A 20,249-nucleotide genomic window follows, 5' to 3' on the forward strand; every position below is an offset into this window, starting at 1 on the left:
TAATTGGCTTCGTTGGTATCTGAATAAAAGCATAGTGTTACATGATCTCTGCTTGAGGCTATCATCCCGAACTAGTCTCTAGGTCTGCGATCTTCGCAGCAGGAAGCCACAATGCTCTCCATCCAAAATTGGGTTCACAGCTGCGCCTCCTCCCCGCCTCGCTTCTTTGGCTTGATGAGGAGTAAGATGAATAGCCCAGCAATTATCAATATGAGCAGAAGGATAATCTTCCGCTTTGTCGTCCTCCTCTGGTATCCAGATGCGACCTTGAGCTCCTTGTCTGCCTCCTTGACGTCTGTAGCCATCCGCTCCACGTTGTAGTCGATCCGGTCGAGCATTGTCCCCTGGTCGATGACCATGGTCTGCAAGTCTCTGAAGAGATCGGACAGGTCGATGATGCCCTGTGCAATGTCTTCGATCTCGCGTTCTCTCTGCATAATTGCTGCATCATTGGAGTGCAGCTGCTTCTGTTTCGACGTTGCTTGGAGCGTTGATTGTGAGAAGGACCGATCGGCATCAGATTCGAGAAGTGATGGATCTGTATATCCCGAGCTCGGCAGAGGTGTAGATGCTCGGTCTCCTGCTGGACTCAATGCTCCTGGCCCGCCCAGTCCCCTCAATTCTGCGAACACTTGTGAGCCAATATGTCTATGCCAGGACAGGAAAGGCAGCTTACTCTTCAGATATGCGCTCTGCTTCTTTCTGAAGCCGGCGCTAGCCTCCTGCACTCTCGTGGCGAGCGATATCTGTATATTCTTTGCCATCGTCTCCTCCGCATTAGTCATGGTGCCCTGCTGCTTGGACTCGCGGACCATCTCCTCGACGCGCTGGATGCAGCGGTGGCACTCGTGGAAGGCGCGGGTGATGTCCTGGGTTAGGCGCTCAATGTCGCGCTCCTCTGCGCGCTTGGCGTCCTCGTCGTCGAAGCCCGGCAGGACGTGCTTCTGGTGCAGGCGCTCGAGCTGCTGGCTCTTGCGGGCGACGTCGGCGAGCAGGTCGGTGACCTCGTCGGTGATGTCGGCCCAGCGCGGGGGCAGCAGGTCCATCTCGATCACGGCGTCGCCGTCGTCCTGGTCGTACGCGCCCGCCGACAGCAGGCCGCGCGAGTCGGACGTCTCGTCGGCCGAGAACAGCACGCCGCTGCTGGTGCCGGTGGGCCCGGCCGCCGCGAGGCCGCTGCTACCTCCCGCTCCGCCTCCATAGCGGCTCCGGTGGGTGGGATGGTGCGCGTAGGACTGCCGGTATGAGATGTAACTGCGCAGCAGGTCAGCATGTCGGTTTGCTGCTTGGTCAGTGCAGGCAGGATACGGCAGGATACTGTCTGCGGGTGGGAACATCAGGAAGGACGTACAGGTTTGTTCGGTCTCGCCACATGGCGGCCGCCTGGGAAAGAGACCGCCCTCTTCGCCGTGGCCAGAGTTGTGCTTCTTTGCTCCCAACGGGGCGGGCTGTTGTAGTTGTAGTTGTCGTTATTCTTCAAGGGCGGTCAGTGTGAAGAATCACATGGCATAGAAATGGTTCTTGGTGGATTGGATTGGATATGCTGCTGTGCTGTGCCTGTAGCGCAAGTGGACAGGGTAGCTGTTCAATTGAGGTCAGCCTGGCGCAGCTTGATTGGAGCTGGGCGAGCGGGCTGGCGGGTCGCATCCAGAGACGAGACTCCCTGAACCGGGCTCTCCGTTGCTGGCTGCGTCACCCTTTGGTTAGCTAGGGAGCCTACAGTAACAAGTCCGTAACTACCTACCTAGGTATGCACTACCAATGTCCCGTGTCACGTGCTAGCAAACTGTAGGGCTGCTCAACAAGAAAAAGGAGGCAGCTATGAGGCAACCGATCGGACACTACGTACACTGGTCACTTCTTGAGTGTCGTCAGTCCTGCGCAATTGAGAATCCAACCCGCTAGGTAGGTACCGGTAGGTATACCCAGCTTTGGTCTCCACTTAGGCATTTGGTCTCTTTCTAAAATTGTGTTGTTGTCTGGTCCCTTACGACGGCAACTTGACTGAGTTAGGGAAATAAGTCACAGTCAATATGTACCACGACAGCCTTGCCTTCGCGTGGTCACTGGTCAGTAGGGGACGGCAATGTGCCCAAGTCCTCCCACGATAGGACATGTAGAGACTCGCCCACCAAGGTACAATTAGATAAGGTAGACATCAAGGAATCAATTGGGCACTGTACAGTGCCTTGCCTTCTTTTCCGGCTGAGCACGTCAGTACGACATACGTGTATCGTTTTGTATGTACTGTACTGTATTGCATGTGTGTGGGATCTTCAGCTGGTGTGCCTGCCCAGGCTCTCTGTTTCGGACCCCATCCAACCCCCCATCCCCCCATGCTTACCGCCCAATGTACCGCGTTGGAGTCCTACCTTAGTTAGGTCCTTGTACCCGCAACGTAGTGTCCTGCCCGCCCCAAAATGTCTGCTTCCAAGCAAGCTTCGAGTCCAGTCCAGGCCACATACGTGCCTACCTAGGTACTTACCGTATCCCTAACCCAACTGAAGTACCTAAGGCGTTCCACATCACAGGGGCTCCCTACCTCGTCTACCTCAGGTGCGTAGGTACCTCAGCAACACAACAACGCTGCTTTTTCTTCCTTCCTCTTCCTCCTTCTTATCTCCTCCGCTCCTCGACTCGACGACCGCAAGGCATCCAGCCCTCTTTTCCACGATCAAGACGCCTAGAAATCTCAACTCGACAACTCTTCGCATTTTCTCTCGACCGGTCAACTTGCCCCCAAAACATCTCTCAACATGGTCCGTTTAGTCCTTCTCCCGTTGCTCTGTGTTGCAGGACCCCGCGGCTGAGAGGGGCACATATGCATACCTACGAAACTGAACACTGAAGCTGACCTCGATCATCACCACTGCAGGCCGATTCTCTCACTGAGGAACAGGTTTCCGAGTTCAAGGAGGCCTTCTCCCTCTTCGTAAGTCGCTCCCCCGCAACCTCCAGCCCTTCGGATCTCTGTCCGACAGGAGCGCAGACAGGTGTTTCGAGAGCTAACGTGCCCTCTTGCGATGCAGGACAAAGACGGCGATGGTTAGTACTACGTCCCCCACCCTCCGCCTCGGTCCAACCAGCCTGTCTGGATATGCCGGCCTCATCTTTCGGAAGCTTCCATCTAGCTTGAGGCTGCAGGTAATACGAACCATGTGCTGAGAACGATCCAGGTCAAATCACCACCAAAGAGCTAGGCACCGTCATGCGATCACTCGGCCAGAACCCCTCCGAGTCTGAGCTCCAGGATATGATCAACGAGGTTGACGCCGACAACAACGGCACGATTGACTTCCCCGGTACGATACGAAGACCCGATGTACCTGCTTGTGCTTCGTTTCAAGGCTGACCTGCGGCAGAGTTCTTGACCATGATGGCACGAAAGATGAAGGACACCGACTCTGAGGAGGAGATTCGCGAGGCTTTCAAGGTACGGCCTCACGCTTGCGCAATCTGTTACCACCTGCAATCATGCCTCTAACGTCTACTTCCAGGTTTTCGATCGTGATAACAACGGTTTCATCTCGGCGGCTGAGCTGCGCCACGTCATGACTTCTATTGGCGAGAAGCTTACCGATGATGAGGTTGACGAGATGATCCGCGAGGCTGACCAGGACGGTGATGGCCGCATTGACTGTACGTTACACCAAGCTTCCAACAAGTCGCCTGTGGCTAACAAGGCTCCCAGACAACGAGTTCGTCCAACTCATGATGCAGAAATAAAGTGGCATGTCTGCAGTATGCTCTCTTGTCAACTAGCCTATCTCACCGCCTCGTAACCTAAAGCAAAATGAACCCTACCTACTTTTCGTATTTCTCTCTCTCCCTTGTCTCCGGATTGAATTGGCAGCATGGCCTCGGCATGGGACTGTACGTCTCGGTTGTTTCCCATGCGCTCTTCCCTTTCTGAGGCTGCTTTACACGGATATCCAATGATGATGGCACGGTTGGATGCACACCCCCACGACTGAACGGAATGGATGGATGTGGTGGTTTGCGCTTTTGCCTGTCCAACTACAGCCTGTTGTTGCTCCTTGGTCTTTGTCTGCCGCCTCTGCGGAGATGTCTGTAGCGTAGGGGCCCGAGAATAGGAGTTCTACCTAGATAGGATGACCCTCTCAGGCCATGGATGCAAAAGCTCACCGTTTTTTTCTCTCATCGCTGATATCGCCGCTGATGTGTTTCTCTGCGGATGATGTCGTGCCTATTGGTGATTGCGCCGCAAGGGCGTCGTAGCATGTGATTATGAGTCTCTGAGGAACGTTTGAGTGATACCGTGTGTCGCATTGGCCGCCCGTGTAAGAAAACACAGACCGCACAAGTCATGATAACCTTTCTATGGACGCTCGATGATGATACTGAGTCTTCAACACAACCACGAGCTCGAAGGACAAATTAGCCGAGCCCACAACCTGACCAACCATCTAAGAGCAAAGTCAAATTCTCACGAGACGCCTTCTAAATACCCCGGGATCCTCTCGCGCGACGTCATATCGGTATGCAAGACATGTCCCGACAGCGAGGTACGATGCAGCCAGACTGTGGCAGTGCTCTCTAGCGTGCCTCTTTCCGGCCATATAACGACGGGACTCAATTACTCCTCATGCAAGCTATCAGCCTTATGAGACGGGCCTTTCTGCTTTATTTCTCTCTTGGAAAGGCAGATCTGATCTGACTCTTGCTTGTTACCAAACCCAGGGATCTGGTCCGCTCCCGTTGGTAGGGTTCTTCGCTCGCCTTGGCTCCCTCACCTTCCCGTGCCTCCCGCCCGTTTGGGGCCCGTACCGGGCGGGGAGGCCCCATCACCAAATCTTGGGTTAGAGGGAGGCAGTTTTGGAGTGTGCTGTCTGCAGCTCTTGCTATCGCACTGCCAACTTATAGGAATAATTAATGCCCGTATAATTCACTCACAAATTACTATTCTTTTCAAATCGACAGAATCTTATAATAGTCTGGAGACCGTCTCTTTGCATTTGGAAGCTCCAGCGAATCTCGCTGGTGATACGGATTTCCTTATGTTTGTCTTCCACACTCTTCACTTGCTGCTACTTCACCCCGCAAATTCCGCCAAGACCCCCTCCTGCCCCTGGCTTGCTGGAGTCCTTGTGGGAAGCTAACCCCTGTAAACTCTCCGTTTATCGCTCCCTCGCTTGCGCCTATCGTTATATTTGACAGGCTTCGGGGGTCAGACCTTACCTCAATTTGGATCGTCACTTCAGTAGCCTTGCAGCATCGTTCCTCATCACCACTTGAAAGCTCTGGTAGCTCGTGGAAGACTCAAAGACCCAGAGAAGGGACTATTTTGTTGCACAATCCTCTGTATCACATCTTGGTTGAATTGTAATTCAGACGCCTGTGTAATTGCACCAGGCCCCTCCTTCGGCTCTATCCTCTCCTTGAAACTTGTCTTTTCTGGTGGCTTTGGCTGCTGTCCGACGGATGCTCCTTCCTCCCTCGCCGTGAACCTTGCTAGAGGCGTTCTTCATGGTGGAAATGTGAGAGATCCGACCATCTCTAACGACAACACTGTACCCTCCAGACGAACGACGTCTCGTCGACCGTCGACTTCTCTCCCCACACAATGGCGCGAACTCTACGCAGGCTGCGACCTCTCATCATCGTCGTAGCGGTCTGGCTGCTCTTCGTATGGTATCTCTTCGGCGACGACCTCCGTCAGGGCGTCTCCTCCCCCCGACCACCCGCCAATGACGCCAAGATCGGCGCCCTGAGCCAGATCACCCGCTGGAAGAAGCACCCCGACCGATACCCGGTGACCTCGTACCGGCCGCTGCCCACGGGGGCCCCCGTGTCCATCCCCGCGATCCAGAAGACGCCCGCGCCCGCGGAGGACGTCGAGGCGCGGCGCGTGCGCCTGGCCCGCCTGGCCGCCGTGCAGGAGAGCTTCCGCCACAGCTGGGAGGGGTACAAGACGCACGCGTGGCTGCACGACGAGGTGGCGCCGCTGACGGGGCACCCGAAGAACCCGTTCGGGGGGTGGGCGGCGACGCTGGTGGACGCGCTGGACGCGCTGTGGATCATGGGGCTGAAGGACGAGTTCGAGGCCGCCGTCAAGGCCGTGGACGACATTGACTTTGCCACGACGCAGACGGCGTCCGTCAACGTCTTTGAGACCACCATCCGCTACCTGGGCGGGTTCCTGGCCGCGTACGAGCTGAGCGATAAGCAGTTCCCGAGCCTGCTGAGGAAGGCGGTCGAGGTGGCGGAGCTGCTCATGTGTGCGTTTGATACTCCGAATCGCATGCCGATCAGCCGGTGGGATTGGCGGAGGTAAGTTGCGAGACCGCATTACAGGTCGATAGGCGTGGCGTGCTAACTTGAGTGAAATAGCTACACAGCTGGCAATGACCAGTGGGCTTCTCGGACGATGCTTGTGTCTGAATTGGGATCATTGTCTTTGGAGTTCACAAAGCTGTCTCAGTTGACTGGAGAGCCGAAGTATTATGATGCTGTACAACGTGTCTCTGATGAATTCGAAAAGGGGCAAGATACGACAAAGCTACCCGGGATGTGGCCCATCGTGGTGGATGGGCTCGGGCCATTCTTTAATTCAGATAATTCTTTCACACTTGGCGGAATGTCTGACTCTCTTTACGAGTACGTATCAATCACGCCCCTTGTATGGGGTTGAGCAGCCGCTAACACTGTTCCCAGATATTTCCCCAAGCAATACCTCATCCTGGGTGGAATTCTTGAGCAGCCCCGGAAGCTGTATGAGGGCTTCATTGACGTAGCGAAGAAGCATCTCTTCCGCCGAGCCATGAACGAACACAATTTACGAATCATAATCCCCGGTGACGCCCGCATCACCACTAGAGATGGCGATCCGAAAGTCATCATGACTCCCAGGGGTCAGCATCTAACCTGCTTCACTGGAGGCATGGTAGGCATTGCCAGCCGAATATTCAACCGTCCAGACGACATGGACGTTGCCATTCAGCTCACAGATGCCTGTGTCTGGACATACAACGTAACAGCATCGGGCATCGGTCCCGAGATCTTCAGCTTTGTGGCCTGCGGCAAGATCGAGGAGGAGCAGACAGGTCCAGGCTGCGCGTACAGCGAAGAGAAGTGGCGCACGGCGATCCGCGACTTCTGGCGGCCGAGCAGTGACATGGCGCCATCAGACCCGCAGATCAGCAACATCATCCACGGCCGGCGGCTGCCGCCCGGGTTCCTGGACGTGGGCGATAAGAAGTACATCCTGCGGCCCGAGGCGATTGAGTCGGTCTTCATCATGTGGCGCATCACGGGCGACCCGGCGTGGATGGACAAGGCGTGGGACATGTTCCGGCACATTGAGATGCACACGCGGGGTGAGATTGCCGCGGCGAGCCTGGATGATGTGACGAGGGCGGACCCGACGCAGGTGGATAGCATGGAGAGCTTCTGGCTGGCTGAGACGCTCAAGTATTTCTATCTGATGTTCTCGGAGTGGGATGTGGTGGACCTTGATAAGTGGGTGCTTAATACGGAGGCTCATCCTCTAAGACGACCGGACGCTTGAAGTCTGCTTGATTGGAAGGAGTGAGGACATGAGATTTGAGATGACAAGAGGAAATAAGCATTAGATGGGATACAAAGCATGGTTGATTAGGTATACCCTTGGAACGGTGCTTCCGACACCTGTGAGTTATTGGGCTTTTCAAGATTCAAAAAAGCTTGTATTATTCATTAGTATCTCTTAACAGAAGAGGCTTGCGCACTACGTATTTTTCTATTGGCCTCATAATGAACATATGATTGCCCGTGCCAGTATAGGAATTGAATGCATTTGTGGCTTCTGAAGGTCTATAATTGCTGCCTTGAGAGAGAGTGGTTCAGGGGTAAGGAGACTGTGGTCCAAAGTAAGTGCCTTAGATTCCAGGCATTAATGAACAGCTATGTCCCACCGCTGAGGATCGCCGCCGCCGCTTGTCTTGAACATCGACAGCGCATCTCGAAAAGTCGGCCTCTCCTCTACACAACGTTGCAGCTTCCCACATCCGCCCCGGCCCTGCTGCAAACCCTCATCCGACACCAATCTGGTCAGATCTCCCTAGCTGGCCCCTCCGCGGGCCCCAACACCCGTCGTCGTCATGAGTTCTCGTGAGTTTTTTGGCCCCTAGGACCGCCCTCCCACCTTACTATTTAGCATGCATCCCCCGTAGTTGACACGAATTGGCCCCGCAGTCAAGCAGTTCATCCGCAACGTCCGCGCCGCAAAGACCATCGCCGACGAGCGCGCCGTGATCCAGAAGGAGAGTGCGTCTATCCGAGCAAGCTTCAGGGAGGAGAGCGCAGACCACGGCGTCAGGTGTGTTGGGAAGACATCCCTGAACGTTGCAGGGCAGCATGGCTGACACGATTTCTACGAATAGGCGGAACAATGTCGCAAAGCTCCTCTACCTCTTCACCCTAGGCGAACGAACACATTTCGGCCAGATCGAATGTCTCAAGCTCCTCGCGTCGCCCCGGTTCGCTGACAAGCGGCTCGGCCACCTGGCTACGAGCTTGCTGCTCGATGAGAATCAAGAGGTGCTGACTCTAGTTACAAACTCGTTGAAGAAGTACGGCAAAATCCCATGGCTCTTTAGATCCAGCAGCACGCTGACAATAGCTCTCTAGTGATCTCGGCCACTCGAATCAGTATGTCGTTGGTCTGGCCCTCTGCACGCTGGGCAACATCGCTTCGGTGGAGATGTCTAGGGATCTGTTCCCCGAAATCGAACAACTAGTGTCCACGGCAAACCCCTACATCCGAAGAAAAGCTGCCCTCTGCGCAATGCGGATATGTCGAAAGGTCCCGGATCTGCAAGAGCACTTTGTTGAGAAAGCTACTGCTCTTCTATCAGACAGGAACCACGGTGTGCTGCTCTGTGGCTTGACGCTAGTTACCAGTCTGTGCGAGGCAGATGAGGAGGAAGGCGGAGAGGAAGGCATAGTGGAGAAGTTCCGACACTTTGTGCCAGGCCTCGTCCGGACCCTGAAGGGCTTGGCATCGTCTGGCTATGCCCCTGAGCATGATGTCACCGGCATCACCGACCCCTTCGTACAAGTGAAGATCCTACATCTCCTTCGAGTACTTGCTCGTGGAGATGCACAGATCAGTGAGCAGATCAACGACATTCTAGCACAGGTTGCCACGAACACGGACTCGTCCAAGAATGTTGGTAACTCCATCCTGTACGAGGCTGTGCGAACCATCCTAGACATCGAAGCCGACTCGGGTCTGAGAGTGCTGGGTGTGAACATTCTCGGAAAGTTCCTCACGAACAGGGATAACAACATCCGTTATGTTGCCCTAAACACTCTGATTAAGGTGGTCGCTCTTGAGCCGAATGCGGTTCAAAGGCACAGGAACACGATCTTAGAGTGTCTCAGAGACCCAGATATCAGCATCAGGAGACGGGCTTTGGATTTGAGCTTCACACTGATAAACGAGAGCAACGTGCGAGTTCTTATCAGAGAGCTGCTGGCTTTCTTGGAGGTTGCAGACAACGAGTTTAAGCCTACCATGACGACCCAGATCGGTCTTGCGGCCGACAGATACGCCCCTAACAAGAGATGGCATGTTGATACTATGTTGAGAGTCTTGACATTGGCTGGAAACTACGTCAAGGAGCCCATCATGTCATCTGTCATTCGACTTATTGCCACGACACCGGAACTACAAACATATGCAGTTCAGAAGCTCTATACCAACCTGAAGAAGGACATCACGCAAGAGAGTCTCACTCAAGCGGGTTCCTGGTGTATTGGTGAGTACGGTGACGCCTTGCTCAGAGGTGGACAATACGAGGAGGAAGAGCTAGTCAAGGAGGTGAAGGAGAGCGAGGTCGTTGACTTGTTTTCCACCATTTTGAACAGCAACTATGCTACCCAGGTGGCCACCGAATATATAGTCACAGCATTGATCAAGCTCACCACAAGATTTACGGACCCTGCACAGATAGAGAGGATCAGGAGACTTCTTCAAACACATCAGACCAGTCTCGATGTCGAAGTCCAGCAGCGCGCGGTTGAGTACGGTAACCTCTTTGCGTACGACCAGATTCGAAAGGGCGTGTTGGAGAAGATGCCACCGCCGCAAATTAAGGAGTCGTCGAGAGTCTTGGGAGAGGCTGCCAAGACAACCAAGAAGGCTACCAACCGGAAGTCAAAGGTCGTCAAGCCCTCGGAGCAAGACCTACTCATGGATCTCATGGGCGATAGTGCACCGGCACCGCCCCCGACAAATGGTGCGCCGAACAATGCCGATCTACTTGCAGATATTCTAGGCGGCACCACTTCACCACCACCAAGTTCCGCCGCTTCTCCTCCCCCGTCATCGAACGTCGCTTCCATCATGGACTTATTCTCCTCAGGGCCGGCACAGTCCACGCCTCCCCCAGGAGGCATGGCCGCAGCCGCACCCCCATCCTCCGGCCTCGACCTCCTATCACCCGTATCATCTCCTCCACCGCAGGCACAGGCTGCAGCCGCAGCACCTGCCGGCCACCCATGCTACAATAACAACGGCCTGAACATCACGATCCAAACACAGAGGAACGCAGAAGGCATTGTCCAGGCGACTGCTCGGTTCCGCAACGCCTCGGGCGGCCCGCTCTCCGCTGTCGGTGTCCAGGCCGCCGTGCCGAAGACGCAGAAGCTGCAGCTCATGAGCATCTCGAACACGGAGCTGGCGCCGGGGACGGAGGCGACGCAGGTGATGAGGGTTCAGGGTGCTAAAGGAGTAAGTCTTGAATTATCCCTTTCTAGCTGGGATGAATCTCTTGCTAACAGTTTCGATTCAGCCTTTGCGTCTGCGGTTGAGGGTGAGCTATGCCCATCCGTCGGCTGGGCAGGTTACGGATCAGGTGAATTGGACGGAGCCGTCTTGAGAGGAGGAGTATAGATGGTATGAGCGGACTTAATTGGCGGCGTGGTCAAAAGAAAATGTTCTATAAGAGTAGACGGTTGGCATGAGCATCAGATCAATGTGAATGAATGATTCTTAAGCCGACAAATAATATTCTGAGGCTCAGCGAGGATCCGACCTGAAGAAAACATTAGCCCCCTCATTATACCCCCACTCACGATAAAAGCTGACTACTCTCCCATAAGAATAATGAGCGTAAGTTAGCCCAGGATGGCATTACCTCGTCTCAAAAATCGACTTGCTATTAATGCTCAGCTCGGTTCGCTGAGTCGATGTTAACAAACAGAAACCTCAACGCCTCAATAAGTATTGAAGTTCTTGTCAACAAGCATTTCCAATGAAGTCAACGTTTATTATCATGTTAGAGACTGCCAATCTGACTAGCATGGTCAAGATGACTCAATATGGATCGTCAACAACATGAATACGTCGAAAACAGCTGGAACATATAAGCCTTAATCCGATACTTGATACACTGGTGATGCGACCAGGAAGAACTCAACTTGAGTATAGGCAAGAATAGGGAGCACCTGCTACCCAAGACATTATCCATATTGTGCTTGCGAGGCTCAATGAAGACTAATCATTTTCAGCCCTAAGGTAGTTCTCTTTAAGATTGGGCAGCCCATACGACAGATGGGTTTAATGTTTTTGCTCTCGGCTAATGGCCTTCTGCGCCCAGTAAGGCAGACATGGACTGCCTATATCGTTAGGAGGTCTCTACAGCACTCACTCTGCATTTATCCTCGCTGGTTTGTGCATCTTCTGGCGAGGCTTTGAGGTAGGCAGACCGCAGGCGCCACCAACCCAAGGGTTGCACGGCATACAGAATGTAGCTGAGAGGCCCAATAGAACTGCGTTGCATTTCCCTTGGTCTCTCTCTAACAAGCCTAAGTTGAAGTTGAAACGGCACAAGGCAGCAGAGCTGAATTTGACCAGTCGAAAATTGATTGCTGCCCAGTTGGACATGGTCAACGCAGCGCCAGACCCGTGCGGCAGCATGGCTTCTTCTCTCACTCGCTGCAAACGGAGACTTTCTTGTCATCTGTATATATCAAGTCCTGCTTTGTTCATGGGGGAAATATCACTTTCATTAGTACTTGTCAAATCCTACGACTAACGAGCACAAGGCTGATCACATTTCACGGACAGCCAGCGTCCTCATCAATATCATCGAGACATCCTGATACTATCCGTGCGTTTCATAACATAACGCTCAAGTAGAGATTTCCCCGAAAGGTTTGGCAAGTGGAAATCATCGGTCAGCGAAGTGATTTTCACTAGACACGAAACCTCACTGCCTGAAGGAGAATCCGGAAGGCTCTCCGTTGCACACCTACAGTCTTCCATCTCCCACAGCTCAATAACCCACCATGGAGGAAACAAACAAACAGGCTACAGCAAAATCACAACTGCGACGGATTTGGGACATTATTTTCCCTAATCGCTCACATCCAAGTTCTCCGTACATCTCAAGAGGCCCCGACGAGAACCAGAACAGGTCTTTGGACAGCTTTTTCTGCCAGGATGGGGAGTTTCCCAGTCTACCCTTTTTCTACAATCCTCCTGACAGCTTGCATGAACAAGGTGATGCGGATGAGAGTACTATCTGTGAAATGGGCTCTATGTTTGAAAGTTCTGTAGGTTCCAAAGACTTTGAGACCAAAAGCGATCTTGGAAAGGAAAAAGTTGATACCTACCTAGGACAACGTCGAGGTGGATCAAGCCTACTCCGGCCCCTCTAGGAGAGGTTTCTATTCTCGCTACCGTATTAAGAAATGGACGGATAGAATTGATGAATGGCTACGAGATGCGTCTGTTGACCTCAACGCGGATATCGAGAACGCTTCAACAACGTACTCGGATACAATGAGCCTGTCAGACCCAAGGCTTGAAAGTTACATTTCTGTCTTAACGGACGATATAATTGAGAGATTCAATTCCAAGACAATAAACTATGTACAAATTGACAAGATGTGCGAGGCTTTGCCTGGTCTTCTTGAGTCTTTAGCTCTCAAGTTCGGCTACGAAGCATCATCTCAGCCACATCGAAATATTATGGTTTTCCTCCACAGATACCGAAGGTAAGAGATCGAACTCGGATTTCCTATAACATTTTCAATCAAAGATAGGCCGTACTTATTCATGTTAGAGAGATCACGACATCCTTTCGAAATGCTCTCTTTCAAGCGGCTAACTTGATCCCGGAGACAGAGGCGGGAGCGGAAGCGGAAGCAATCAGTACAGAAATTATGGATCGTTTCCTTGCGTCCGAGGTGGAGCGCGAATATGAACAAGTCCTAGATAAGGCGGTTGATGATGAATCTCAGGACGAAAATATCGATCCGAATGATGAAGTGATCATTCCTGCAATGGCAGAGTATCGAAAGCTCATTTTTGATGATCCCGGTTACTCCTGGCTATTATATCGCTTGAAGAACGAATTCATGTTCTCAACGCCAGGAAAGGACGTCATCGGTGAGTTAAGGGACAAAATCTTGGATCGCATCCCAAGAGTAAAACACTTCAGCAAGAATAATGCACTACATAGTTGTACGGTCATTTATCGAGTAGATTGGGATCCTCGGTTCTTCCTCGAGCAAGAATATGGAAATCAAGGAGCTGAGATCTTCGCCAAAGCCATGACTTTGACAGGTTGTTCTAGGCAGGCACAAGCTCTCAGCTGTCGAGAGTATCTAGCTCAGACATGGCCAATGACGGGACCTCACACGGAGAGGCTTATTCAGGACCTGCTCAGAGACACGAATGGCAACCTTGCTAAATCTCGTGAGTACGTTCTACCCGACCAGCTATAGGCCAAAGAAGCTAATTCATGCGAAGGACAATATCCAAATAATATAATGGTCTCAGCTTCATCCTCCAAATCAGGTATTGTTGTAAAGGTATCAGGTGTTGCTCAATTTGTCGCCGAAATAGGAGAACAGTTAGCATGGCTCGGCACAGCATTACGTACAGCATCCTCGTCAGCCTGCATACTATTCTGTACTCCGTTCCTGAGCGATATCCCGCCAAGAATTTCCAGCATACTCCATGGCCCTCTTCGGGACATCAGCATTGAAATCAAATTCAAATTTGAAAGTCCTGAGGAGAATGCATTGAATATCAATGGGCAATGCTGGTATGGCATGTTCAGCAGCGCGGTTGTTGCTCACGGATTTCCAATACCAGCCCGAATGGAAGAAGATACTGGCTTAGAGATGCCGTTGAATCTAATGGCAGAACTCGTGAACTCACGTCAGGTCGATGTTTTTTACTCGAAGATATTCATCAAAGGATTTTCAGCCATGTTGGTGCCAACTCATAGATGTGAGGATGTCTTAAATTGGCATTTCATATATAACACCCAGCCAGAACAACGCATCTCTTATCTAGACTGTCGAGCAACACATGTCGATGTCACAATATCAGAGTTAGAACGAATGCGTCACGTTGTGGGATGGTGCTCAGCGGCTGTTTGCGAAGTTGGTATGTTGCCTTCCCAATCCATTCTTACACGCACACTAAATTGTTGCTACGTGCCGCAGGCTCATTAGCAGCTACTTACAACATTAAGAACTCGAGGTTGCCAGGTGTGCCTCCTCACCACACAATGAATAAAGTAGAGATCACAGCAGGCCAATATATCAGCGCGACTGCTGGCATAACCCTGAGCACTAAGGCAAAATCAATAGCGATTTCCCGAGGAGACTATTTGAGCAAAATCCAGTGGCTGTCCTCACAGTACGTAAATATCTGGGATGAAGACGACAAGACGGGCTGGCTTGTGAATGGAGCTACTGCGTTGCTTCATCTACTTCGGGCGTCATTCCATCACAGCAAGGCCCAATTTGGATCACTCTTTGAACTTGATCCAGACGACTTACGTGATATTTCTGACTCATCTAACGCAAATGCCGCTAAAAATATTCTGCTCAATGAAGAATACCGTGAGCTTCAGCTATACTGGGAATCAAGTGAAATTACCAGTGAGGAAATCCAGGACGGGGTCTCCAAGGGATCTATAGTCACAATGCGGCGCAGACGATATAAGGTACTGCAAGATCGAATAGAACATTTATTCAATGTCATGGAGAAGCTATTTGAACATGAAGAGCACGTTGGACAACAAGACGGAATTCACCTACGTCGTCGATCAAGAGGACAACTCGAAGGTTGGGACTTCAAAGCCTTAGCTGCAGATGAGGGCCCCATTGTACCGCTCGTTACTTCGATCACAACCTCAGGTAAAGTCTGGGTGGACTTCACCCGGGCCATTCACACGGTGGCACTGTTCGGGAAGGGATTTGGCAATCTGATCCGCCCTAAGCAACCGGCGTATCCAGAATGTCGATGGTCTAAAGTCCCTACGAAGCAGTGTTATCTTGCAGTCTGTGTGTCAGAGTTGGAGGCCATCATGAAAGCAAAAGGTAATTCTTCAACAAATCCAAGGACGTTATGCGACAAGATCCTATGGTATATGAAGAGCTCCTCGTTTTCTTTATGTCCTTGCACACAAGGAGCGATAATGAAGCATTGCGATCCGGTTCAGAGCTTGTTCCCTTCCAATTTTATGTCAAGATTCCGGAAATGCCCTCAAGTTGGCCTCCCAAGTAACGGCGCTGTCATATTTGGCCGCAATGAAAATCTTCACTGGGACTGGAGAGATCATGGAGACCCAGTTAAGGGCGATCCTCCACCAGAGGATCGGGAACTATCACAGCTTGCGAGCCAATCTTCCAGCACTGAAACCTCAAGCAGCGAGGTCAGTCCGAGAGCAGATAGCTCTAACAGCCCGACAAACGATACACCTCCCTCCAGCGTACTTGAAGAGGAAGACCCAGAGTCCTTGGGCCTTGGCACCATGCAGACAAAGGGCAAGGAAATCGCTGGCCCGGCGGGCTCTTCACTGAGATCTTTGAAGAGACGCTGCAGGCAAGCTACTGAGCCAATTAAGAAAAGAACGAGGTTCAGCTCTTCTTCTGGTTCCTAGCGAAATCGAATTCTAATGAGAACGAATACGATGGTTACTTTCTGTCACCTTTTTGAAGCACTGGCTAAAGTCAGGGATGTATTGTGGACTCATCTTCAGAAAGCGAAATCTAAGATATGAGATTTGGGGAGAAAAGCTAGAGCTATGAGAAACTCATACAGGAAACAAAAGATAGCACGATGTGTCAATTATCGGGGTTGTTTGAAGGCTCGCTAGGTCATAGTAGGTTTGTTAGTTCAGAGGCGTGGGTTTAAAGAAACTTGGTTATTCTATTTTCTCTTGTATTTCCGACTCTGTCGAGTGGTGGTTTTGAAACAAGCTGGAAAACAGAGATGCAATCTTGCGAGGTGGGAAGTTCGTGCGCACTGGCCACTTCAGTCCCCTTACAGTATCTCAAACAGGTCACACTGCATTGGTTGAATGTTTCGCTGTTTCAGAACTCTTCAGTCTTACCTTTATCCGGAACTCGAGCAGTCCGGGGGCTCAGCAGATTTTCCTAATTGACATGGTCAGAACTGATGGAACACAAACTGAAGAGCGCTGACCCATCCTAAGATCTTCGACGACGAGCCGAGCAGTACTTCTGTAATTCTGCACGGGGCAGTCTGCAACACGTGGGAGCCAAACCCATGACAACTCGAGACGGCTAAGCAAGAATGTTATCCTCACACCCCATCGAACTCTTTTCATCGTAGAACCACGCTCTGAAGAGATCTACCAGAAAATCATCGTGCATACAAGGCTGTCCGTATGTGAGTCTGTCGCGAATGCGCCAGGTTAGAGTTCCCCGTGCCACCTTCATCTCATCATCGCCGTTTCAGACTCTCGATCGCCTTCCAGCATTCTTATTAGTCTTTGTGGTAGAGACGTCTGGGCCTTGCGAAGCATTGACGACAACACACAAAGTGCGCAGCTTCATCCGAACTCTGTGAGGGTTGCCTCCCTCGGCCAAGCCACCCGGGTCTAGGTCAGCACCGACTGCCCCTTGTTCTTGTTGAGGCTCAAGAGGGCCAAGGAGATTTGTTGCACGCTATCGAGATCCTTCCCACCTGCAGCCACTATGTTCCGATGCTCCGGTTCCTGAAACTGACTACGACCAACACTGGCTTTGCAGTCGAGGTTCACGAAGCTTTCGTTAAATCCTCCTAGTTACAGAAGTCCCGTGCCCCTGCTGTTTCAGCCTTGTTAAGTTAAGCCAGGGTAGCTGAACTCACTGCAATACTTCGAAAATTTAGAGTCGGAGTAGACTGTGTAGACCATCTTCCACGAGGCTAGAAGGACGGCAAATGCACAGAAGCATAGACTAGTTTACGGGGGTAGGAAACGTGGTTATTCACGAAACATACGAGGGATTGAACATTTTGTGACTGTGTTACTCTGAAGAGGGCTTCGTGAGATGAGTGAACATAGAGCCTAAGTTGTCCCACAATTACCAATCTACACTGCATCTCTATCCACGGCAGATCGCCACCATCATACCAACTCAAATAAAAGCACGGGACAGCGTTGCCATCAAATCAGGCTGAGACGCAACACCGCAGATCCTGAGACTCTGCCCTTCGCTGGGTCTGGCCTGCGTACCTGCAGCATGCCCAGTGCAACTATAACATTTCCAATGGATGTTCTTCACTGGCTTCCTGTGCTGCGGTGGTACAATGCCTCCTCTCAGCTGCTCTCCGCCAGCCATTTCCCCAGCGCCCGGCCCCCAACATGAGAGCGGCACAGGGGCCTTTTTCTCAAACACCCACCTCCCATTACAGCACCCCCCTGGCCTCCCCTGGTGTGTGTGCGCCGATCTCAAATCCTCGGACCAACGAACCGGAACGACGCACTTCCCTCCTGGATCTGCAGGGCCTGTACGCTGGGTACCACGCCCCCACGAATCATTGTGCATCGCATTCTGCTTCTGGATCTTCGCAAAGAAGGAGAAGAGGGTGGTGTGGTGCGGGATCAAGCAAAGAGGCGAGTTCATCCAGCCGAAGTGCATGCACCCCCCTCGTCCTCGTGCATAAAACACCGCTGCCACTTGGTTTCTGCAGGGAAGCATAACCAACAGCAGCACACAAGACAAGACAAGACAAGACACGACATGTCAAGATGGAGATATCAAGTTGAGGGGGTTTTAAGCATTAGTATTGAATTTTTTATGTGTGTGTTCTGTCAAGCTGGGCGGACTATCTAATCGTAGAGAGGAACCTCCATCTCCCGCTTTTTTGGTCCGCAGGGTGTAGAACTTGCCCCCGGCAAATATCAGCCCCGGCTTTCAGCTGGAGGAGGTTGGTGGTGGAGGAAGAAGTAGGAGCGGTGCCTGACAGAGAGGGCAGAACATGATGTTTTGGTGATACAAAAGTCTGTCTTTGTAGTACTAGTAGAAGAAGAGCCAAGGGGAAATCCAACGCCGTGTAACGCCCTGAATGGTATCGTATGTAAATGGAAAAAGAGTCGTGGCTATATGGTACAGTTCTGGTCTGGATCGCAAGATCATGATGACTTGCCCTGGTAGAACCAGTATCTATAATAGCGTCGTTAGCAACTGTTGCCTTTGACATGATGATGCTTGGGATGGTGGACTTACTCTGCGGCATATTGCCTCTCGAATGTAGCGGGCATGCCCTTGCACGACGCCGGCGGGCTGCCGCCGGCGGTGTTCAGCCGGTACACCTCCTGCAGGTTGCCGGTGGCGCCGTCCTTGGTGAGCAGCTTGAGCCAGGCGACGGCCGGCTCGCCGAGCTGGCCGACCTGCGCGTCGGCGGGGGCGGGGACGCTGGCGTTCTTTGCGCAGGGGGCCTCGCCCAGCTTCATGGAGGTGGTGTCGAGGTTGAAGAAGGGGGTGGTGGTGGTGGTGAAGAAGTGCTTGCCGCTGACGATGAGGTTGGAGGGCGCGAGGCGCTGCGCGGTCAGGGGCAGCTGCTCGTCGCTGGTCAGGTTGAAGCTGAGCGACACGCGCGGCAGCATGTTGAGCACGTCCGGGTAGGTGGCGGCGACGCAGCTGGCGTTGAAGAGGGTGGCGACGGCGCCGACGGCCACGGGCACGGCGGTCGCGTTGGTCAGGTCGCAGGTGTAGTTCTGCGTGCCGCGGCCGATGGCGACGTGCTTGAGGGCGAGGCCTGCGGTGGGTGGAGGCAGGCTGGTTGGAGCTGGAGGGAGTTGTTAGTCTTGTGATATCAGAATGTGAAGTGTTTCTCCTCAATAACTTACCGGTTGGCTGCTTCGCCTTGGACAGGTCGCACACCGGAGCATACGACATGGACCGGCCCTCTTGCACCTTTGTTGCGAGCATGTTGAAGTAGGCGGTCATCTGCTTCAAATCGCCGGGCATGGCGGCGTTGACGTTGAAGGTAGGATATGTAGGAGCGGCCAGGGCGGAGTTGATGGCACCCATGGCCGCGAGCAGGAAGGTTGAGGTCCGCATCTTGTCTTCTGACTGTTGATATTTGATATTCGATCCTTCTCGTCACTGAATTCCAGACTCGTAACTCTCGACTCGTGATTTATGATCCTTCTCTTGGTTGTCTCGTCCCGAGATATAGTAAACGTCGTGTGGGAATAGGTTGGTAGGGAGGAAAAGGAAACCCAACAATGACCCAGACAGAGCACGATGTACGAAAACTCGAAATAAGGAACGACAAGGAGAGATTACCAAAACTGAACTGAACTCAAGGGAAGTGGTGGCTTTTGGACATGATCGTCATGGACGGGGAGTAGCCATCTCTATATACAGGCCTGGCCTACCTGACCTACCTGACCTACCTCGTCTGTCTAAGTCAGCCATGTAAGTCCATATCCATGAATAGATGGCTGGCTGGGCCACTTGTTGGCCGGCGGCACGCACGACGCTGGGCCGGCCGAGCGAATGGATCCGGGACGACGACAGGGACGAACGCCTGTCCCACACCCTGCAGGGATCCCATCCAAATAGACTAGACTGAAGTCTATGTATGTATGTACCCTCGAGCAGCATGTGGATGTATTTTGGGAGAGGGCGATATTGAGGGCGCGAGGGCGAGTTTGGCGGGAGGGCTGTAGCCGCCGAGGTACAAAGCGAGTGGCCGGGAGGGTACATGGCGTACATGGCTCGATTTGCTCTGGTCGAGTCAAATTTGGAATGCCAGGGTCCGAGTGGAGGAGCCAAGCGATCTCCGCCAGGGGAGGGGAAATGCCCTGTAACCCTGTCGTTGAGCCGTCTGGCCCCGTCTGCAAGCGCCTGGGCCGCCCGGAGGCCGGTCGCTACCCTACCTAGGTACCTACGCTTGCTACGCTACGCTGAGTCTTCCCCTCTTGTCACCTAATTATTGTCTGTGTTTATTTCAACACCCACCCCGCCAGGGCACGAGGGGG

At 52.6% G+C, this 20,249-nt stretch overlaps 5 protein-coding genes across 5 annotated transcripts; 3 read left to right on the forward strand and 2 right to left on the reverse strand.

Annotated features, from left to right (window-relative positions):
* Positions 1-134: 134 nt before the first annotated feature.
* UCRPA7_8377 (putative snare domain-containing protein) lies at positions 135-1,337 on the reverse strand (the record flags this gene model as incomplete). Its single annotated transcript, XM_007920891.1, has 1 exon — positions 135-1,337. One exon carries the CDS (start codon positions 1,335-1,337, stop codon positions 135-137), a length of 1,203 nt encoding a protein of 400 aa, XP_007919082.1.
* A 1,419-nt stretch (positions 1,338-2,756) lies between these two features.
* UCRPA7_8378 (putative calmodulin protein) lies at positions 2,757-3,726 on the forward strand (the record flags this gene model as incomplete). The annotated part of the gene is made up of 7 exons (XM_007920892.1): positions 2,757-2,759; positions 2,876-2,932; positions 2,982-3,045; positions 3,177-3,302; positions 3,363-3,433; positions 3,498-3,639; positions 3,692-3,726. The coding sequence occupies 7 exons, from the start codon at positions 2,757-2,759 to the stop codon at positions 3,724-3,726; spliced, it is 498 nt and encodes a 165-aa protein (XP_007919083.1).
* Positions 3,727-5,584: 1,858 nt separating this feature from the next.
* UCRPA7_8379 (putative class i alpha-mannosidase protein) lies at positions 5,585-7,528 on the forward strand (the record flags this gene model as incomplete). Its single annotated transcript, XM_007920893.1, has 3 exons — positions 5,585-6,291; positions 6,352-6,618; positions 6,676-7,528. 3 exons carry the CDS (start codon positions 5,585-5,587, stop codon positions 7,526-7,528), a joined length of 1,827 nt encoding a protein of 608 aa, XP_007919084.1.
* Positions 7,529-8,099: 571 nt separating this feature from the next.
* Positions 8,100-11,262, forward strand: UCRPA7_8380 (putative ap-1 complex subunit gamma-1 protein; the record flags this gene model as incomplete). The annotated part of the gene is made up of 7 exons (XM_007920894.1): positions 8,100-8,109; positions 8,194-8,317; positions 8,382-8,570; positions 8,629-10,735; positions 10,797-10,817; positions 11,107-11,116; positions 11,177-11,262. 7 exons carry the CDS (start codon positions 8,100-8,102, stop codon positions 11,260-11,262), a joined length of 2,547 nt encoding a protein of 848 aa, XP_007919085.1.
* Positions 11,263-18,392: 7,130 nt separating this feature from the next.
* On the reverse strand, positions 18,393-19,323 carry UCRPA7_8381 (putative malate dehydrogenase protein; the record flags this gene model as incomplete). Its single annotated transcript, XM_007920895.1, has 3 exons — positions 18,393-18,423; positions 18,487-19,048; positions 19,110-19,323. The coding sequence occupies 3 exons, from the start codon at positions 19,321-19,323 to the stop codon at positions 18,393-18,395; spliced, it is 807 nt and encodes a 268-aa protein (XP_007919086.1).
* Positions 19,324-20,249: the final 926 nt, after the last annotated feature.

Source organism: Phaeoacremonium minimum, assembly GCF_000392275.1.
Source record: "Phaeoacremonium minimum UCRPA7 unplaced genomic scaffold PA7_03_scaffold_592, whole genome shotgun sequence".
Lineage (NCBI taxonomy): Eukaryota > Fungi > Ascomycota > Sordariomycetes > Togniniales > Togniniaceae > Phaeoacremonium > Phaeoacremonium minimum.